The sequence below is a fragment of the Hermetia illucens genome, chromosome 4, assembly GCF_905115235.1.
Source record: "Hermetia illucens chromosome 4, iHerIll2.2.curated.20191125, whole genome shotgun sequence".
In the NCBI taxonomy this organism is placed as follows: domain Eukaryota; kingdom Metazoa; phylum Arthropoda; class Insecta; order Diptera; family Stratiomyidae; genus Hermetia; species Hermetia illucens.
The window spans coordinates 103,551,328-103,557,789 of record NC_051852.1 but is presented as its reverse complement, the minus strand read 5'-3'; the positions used below and the strand labels follow the sequence as shown (position 1 = coordinate 103,557,789).

The 6,462-nt window shown below is 45.8% G+C and overlaps 1 protein-coding gene across 1 annotated transcript; it reads right to left on the bottom strand.

The window, feature by feature from the left end:
- Nucleotides 1-685: 685 nt before the first annotated feature.
- LOC119654884 (pupal cuticle protein C1B-like) lies at nucleotides 686-1,908 on the bottom strand. Its single transcript, XM_038060496.1, has 2 exons — nucleotides 1,758-1,908; nucleotides 686-1,196 (listed from the first exon to the last, which is right to left on the bottom strand). The coding sequence occupies exons 1-2, from the start codon at nucleotides 1,764-1,766 to the stop codon at nucleotides 780-782; spliced, it is 426 nt and encodes a 141-aa protein (XP_037916424.1). The 5' UTR covers nucleotides 1,767-1,908; the 3' UTR covers nucleotides 686-779.
- Nucleotides 1,909-6,462: the final 4,554 nt, after the last annotated feature.

Below are 6,462 nucleotides of genomic sequence, written 5' to 3'. Positions count from 1 at the left end.
ACGTATACGGGGACAACCTGAGATTCCCAGCAACCCTGTACTCGACATTTGGGTCCATCGTCAACGACGCAACAACCGGTATCCGGCCTAGGCCTGCTTTAATAGAAAACTCCAGACACCCTGGTTTTGCGCCGAAGTCCACCAATTCGATCTCAGGCAGGGTCTGGCTCGTCTTCTTTTTTTGGGCCCATCTCGCCAAATTATCGCGCCTGCTAATGGAAGCAGTGTGCAAGCTGCAATACCACCACCAACCATGCGAAAAAGTTGAGTTAGGGATGGAGTGCTGTGGTGGAGGGAGCCAATTTTCGTAACGAACGCACTCAGTTGTGAACATTTTGGAAAGAGTCGACCATGACTTTGAAAAGCAATGTTTGAACAATTAGTCAAAGAAAAGTTTGGAAAAAAGATCACATATGGGGTCTAAGCTCGGCATTTTTTTAACCTCGGTTGGTGTATTACTCCTCTCTCCTGTTATCAGAGGTAAACCGATAACGTTTTTATTTTAGGCTGATTGTTGCTATAATACTTTGGAGTAACGTACATATTTTTGAAAATGAACGAGCTTCAGATTTATCTATGAGCATTAGGATCTAAAAACCAAACAAAGTCAGAAAGGAACTAATTTTTTTTCAACTTATTGCAGCTCCTCCTCCTTGTGCCCTCATATAATAATACATCGTTTTTTTTTGCTTTTTTTATTTCATTATTAAAAATAACTTACATACAACTTTTTAAAGTGTTTGACCGCGTAAAAACTAGAATATTCCCTCCCATTAAGTTTACCAGGCATAGCTAACTCCAAGTCCATTTGTATAAGTCATATGAGCAACAGTTGGGGCAGCCGAGTAGGCAACACCCAAGAGACCAGCGGGAGCGACAGCCTTTGCAACTGGGCCTACAAATGGTGCATGAGGTAGAAGCGGTGCATGGGCTACAGCTGGGGCGAAAGCGGGGTACGCGGCGTGTGCAATTGGAGCAGCATAGGCAGCATGGGCAACGGGGGTGGCAATTGTTAGTCCTGGATTGCTTACACGGACATCTGCTTTACGGACTGACGAGAAAGGAGTATCGATGCTCTTCGAATAGGTTGAGATTTGTCCTAAGTTTCCGTAGGATCGAAGAATGTTCTGATGCTGGCTGGTTACTTCGTATCCTGCTGATGCTGCTGCAATTAGGATGCTTAGGATAATCGCTAACTGAAATTAGAAATGATATTTGAACACATTAATTGGGATCCAGTACAATGGGGGGTAAATTAAGTAAAATATTGTAAAAACGTTGTAGATGTGCCTTGAATCCAAACTCAGAAAGGATTCATTTCGGTTAATGATAAATTAAGCACCAATTTGGTAACTATACTGGTTCAAACAAACTTGATTGTCAGCCGGACCAGGCTAAAACATTTTAGGATTGATTGGAATTCAATAGGAATTTGGGTGAACTAGAAACAGTACCAACTGCACCGCCCTTTTCAGCTACACCAGGTATTTCTTGAATTTGGTAGTGTGGTTCGATAAATCATTAAAATTACCAGTTCACCTCATAGACTACAAGATTTAAATATGAAATTTCAAAGGTGTGATAAATATAATTTGCTAATTATTAATTTTAAATCCACTTTATGCACAGGCACTCTCCAATAAATGCTATTAGCATAATAGGCCAATTTCTGCAGCCACTGTCGCAGTATTAAATTAATATTTAAATAAAGCGTTGCCCTAACATCCGCTACTTAACATTAAAACCAAACTGAATACCTTAAACATGGTTTCAGGCTGCGTGTCAAGCTCCGTTTTGAAAATTACCGAACTTCGAACTAATCTGATTACCAGAACGTGGTGGCCGCATATTTATACCAGACGCACCGAATGGGAACGTTTCTTGTAGGCAGAGAGTTTATCAAATTTGCAGAGTTCTGACATTGTCAATTGTGGGTTCCACTGATACGAGAGGGGTGGTATCTCTCCTCGAACAAATATTTCCAATGGATTTTAATTGCACTTGCAAATACGAGAGCGCGGCTGCTTGTAAGGGCCCCAGGCAGTTACTGTTCCAGAAAATCGAATAACAATGATCACATTAAAATATGAATGAAGTGCGGTTGGATTTGCTACTTGAAAAATTATTAATGAATTTGCAATAAAGGTAGGTGATATCATCTGGTATCTCCCATGTAAGAGTTGAGGACATGGAAATAGTTGGCCATGATCGTAGGACGGGTTGGAAAAACTATAACAAACTATCCAAATAACAATTTAAATTGTATAATAGATGGATCGATACCATAATCATTCAATTATGAAATCATGTTGTGTAGAAAATCGAATGAAACCACGTGTTGTTGCATCAATGCTGCATCATCGGCTTTAGGGTTTCGTGCTAACTTAACTTATTGTAGTTAAATGGTGAAGCATAATTTGTACTCCTTTCAATCTAAGGTTTATAGGTTGATCCGCAGTCCCACCTTCCTGCATCAGGCACTAGTAACCCTTAATCCAGTTTGGATTCTATCACATAGGGTATCTTCATATTTGCCCCTACAGATTAGAATAATGTCGTCCGCGTAGCCCTGGACTTGTATTCCAGTATTAGTTAACACGTCCAGGAGTTCATCCACTACCATACTCCACATCAGCGGCGATAGTACTCCACCCTGTGGACAGCCTTGAGTGGTGTTCATGATAATAGAATTTGTACCTGTTTGTACCTCTATTTGTCTGCTTTCTAGCATTTTGCCCATCCAGAGTGCCAGGGTGTTTTCCACTCCTTTGCGGCTCAGGGCATCCTGTATCTCTGTGTGCGATGTGTTGTCGAATGCTCCTTCGATATCCAAAAACGCGCACAGTGCAATTTCTTTTGTTTCTATGGCGTCCCGTAGTACCTCTGTCAGCAGATACAGAGCAGTTTCAGTTGACCTTCCTGCTCGGTAAGCGTGTTGACAGTGATGTAGGGGATTACGCTTTAGAACGTTAGTTCTAATATAGTTGCCTATGACCTTCTCCACCATTTTCAGTATGAACGATGTTAGGCAGATTGGTCTGAAAGATTTAGGGTGAAAAGGATCCTTTTTACCCGCTTTCGGAATAAAGACCACTTTTGCCCGTCTCCATACCCTTGGTATGTAACCCAGTGCTATGCTCCCCCTCTAAGATAATTCCTAGGCTTCCCTGGATAAGTGCTGGGAAAATGCCATCTACTCCGGGAGATTTCATTGGTTGAAAAGTTCCCACTGCCCATCTTAGCCTAGCTTCTGAGCATACCTCTTTTGCTAGTTTCCAGCTCTCTTTCCTTCCCCTTTTATTCGTTGTTGGGGTGTCAGGCAGATTGTTGTCGCCTGCCGCCGAGGGGTATGACCCCGGGAAATGAGTTCTGAGAAGCAGGTGTACCCTGTCCTCATTCTCGGTGAATGTCCCATCTTCCTTTTTCAAGCAGACAGAGGATATTCCCCCGTCTTTGGCTACAGCCTTGTACGGCCTGGTTGCTTCTGTGATCTGTTCAATCCCTTCACAGAATTCCCTAAGGCTTTTCCGTTTCGCTTCCCTGATCGCGTTGCTATACGCGGTCAGTGCATTTTTATACCTCCGCCAGTCCCCGTTTTGTTTTGCCCGGTTAAAGAGTTTTCGTACCTCCGTTCTCATTCTGGCTAGGTTCCTGTTCCACCATGGTACATCCCTTGATGACTTGACTGTCTTGGCCGGACAGCTGGCATCATATGCGTCAATGACGATTGTGTTGAGGTCTTCCACCACCGTTTCTAATTCCAATTCGCTCCTGATGTCACCGCCCCCTTGAAGGTGGGCAATGTTGTTGCTCAGGTGTGTTGTGTAGGATTCCCAATCCGTTCTCTTGGGATTCCTTATTATTCTTTTTATTTCGGAGTTACCCTCAATGTCGAATCTGATTATCCTGTGATCAGACATTGAGGGTTCATCCGACACCCTGCAATTCCTGACCATCCCGTTCATTAGGGTATTTCCTAGAGTTATATCTAGTACCTCTTGTCTGGTGCTGGTCACAAATGTTGGAGTGTTCCCTACGTTGTATATTTCTAACTTATTACTAAGAATAAATTCGAGAAGGTACTCACCTCTACGATTAGTGTCGCTACTTCCCCACACTTCGTGGTGGGCGTTGGCATCGCAGCCGAGAAGAAGTGGTAACGCCCTCTCCTCGCAATACTTCGTCAGCCTTGCGACTTGTTCCGTGGGAGCCCGGCTCTCGTCTCCTGGGAAGTATCCCGATGCTACAACTGCCTCTCGAGTGCTCCTCTCGGCTTCCAATGAGACTTGGATAGCCACAAGGTCCCCGGTTAAGAACTCTGAAAGACATATGTATATTAAATTACGTTTGAGAATTATGCAAGCTCTTGGTTTTTCACAAGAGGAGTCCTAAATTACCTGCATGTCTCCCCCTTGCAGACCGCGAATCTGCCTACGGTACACCCAGGGCTCCTGAGCCAGCACTATTCCAATGTTCTCCTTGGAATTTGCCCTTGCAATCACTGCAGATGCAGCTCTCGCATGGTGGAGGTTTATCTGGGCTATCCTAGTGCTGGCCATTGGCTCCGTTATTGTTTGGAGCTCTTCTCCACTATCGGAGTGTCACCCTTCTCCTCCGACATGGCGCTTTCCTGCGCGTCGCTGTCCACCCCGAGCCCTAGGAGTCCTAGGTCTAGGTCGTCCAGCTTCTGCTTTTCATTGGGCAGCAGGTCTATTTCCCTGGTTGATCCAGTTCTTTCCGCCTCTATGGCTTCCGCGACTTCTTCAGGGACCTCGGTAAGTTTTCCACCCGATGCCTCCTCCGAGGTCTCTTTCCTTGCTTTTCCTTGTGCACATGCACGGGTATGTTGCCAAATCGGTAGTTGATATGACAACTCCGACGTTTAATTGCCTCCAGGAATCGGTCATCTACCCCGATCGTGAGGAGTTTACCTTTTCCCTCCACCTTGCTTCTGAAGACTCTCCATAGTCGAGTATGGAGATCTTCATTCTGAGCAATTAGGAGTCTCATAAGGTCTTCTGTTTCTATTGCTGCGACCTTTGACAGAAAAACTGTCACGATGTGGGCTCCTGGTATATCATCCCCAGCACATGTTGACAGTTCTACCCCTTCCCAGCCTGGCAATCTAGGAATTATGGTTCTAACCCATTCTGCGGTGCCTTCCGTCGCGCAGTCCACCAGTATAAGGCCTGGTCGAAAGCGTATCCCGGTGAACACCAGTTTCGACATCCAACCCTTGATTATCTGCTTGACGACAAGTTCCTCAATGATTTCCTGTTCCTCCCGAGTGAGTATTTGCTCGGGGAACCTTTTTCTTTTTGGCAGTATGGCCAATCGAATGCCCTTGACCGCACTAGCATAGCTAATGCCGGGCTTCCTGCGTCCTGCCTTCACTCCTGACCTGCCCGGGTTTTCTCCTCCCGTGGGTTCAGGTCTGGATTTTTTGGGAGCATTCCGTTCATGCGGGCTGATCTCTGCTGCTCCCCGCTTTCTCGGCTCCGGTAGAGATGGCTTAGGTCTGTCCTGAGCCTTCTTAAGGGCCTCTTCTGGTTTCAGGCCTTCCTTCAGATAGCGCAGGTACCATTTAACCCCGGCGCCACTGAGACCTGTCTCCTTCCTGACGTCTGCTGAATTTATCTTAGACGTACTTTTGCTGGTCCCTGCTCTTTGGGCAGTGGTGTTCGTTGGATGTAGTCCACGCAGTATACCAATGCTCACCTTGGATCCACTGCTTGACGTCCCAACTTCTCCCTTCTTGGGTGTAGTCACCTGGCTCTCAGTAATTCGGAGATGTGCCTCCGCCTGATTAACCAGTTTTGGTGCGGTACGGGGCACCGCTTTTTTGGTTTTTGTTTTCTTTTCTAGTTTTGTACTCATTTGATTCCCACGAATATGGGGGTTAAGAGGTCCGCCGTGCCATAGCCCCCCGTAGCACGGTAAGGTCTAACTTACTCACTGAGGCGACCAGGTATCAGTGAGGCTCCGTTCGAATACAGTCAGTTACCCCCGACTGCAAACTATCCAATGGGCACGGTTCGCATGACACCCTGGATTGGGGGAGGTGTTTTTCGACTCCCCAGTCTACATCCGTAGCGTTTTGTTGATAGTAAGGTCACCTCGTACAGAGTGTGGCTATCACCACTCACTGACGGTCTTGGAAGCCGAGAGGCTTGGCCCCTGAAAAGCCACGCACCGTCCCAGAGGAGAGACAACTCATCCTTAGAAAGAGATAGGTTCGCCTCAGGGAGCTATGTTCCGCATCAGTCTATCCGGCAGTGCACTGCTTGACCCCATTTGCTGTCATACTTAAGCGCTCTCTTTTTCTACGCGAACGTAAATGCAATACTTTGATTATAAGTATCTTACATCTTTGCAACATGGTATGCCAAATGCGAGGAAAGGAGGAAGTCAAAAAAGCTTCTACAATACGCCTAAATATGAAGGATCGGAAGGGAAAGTGGT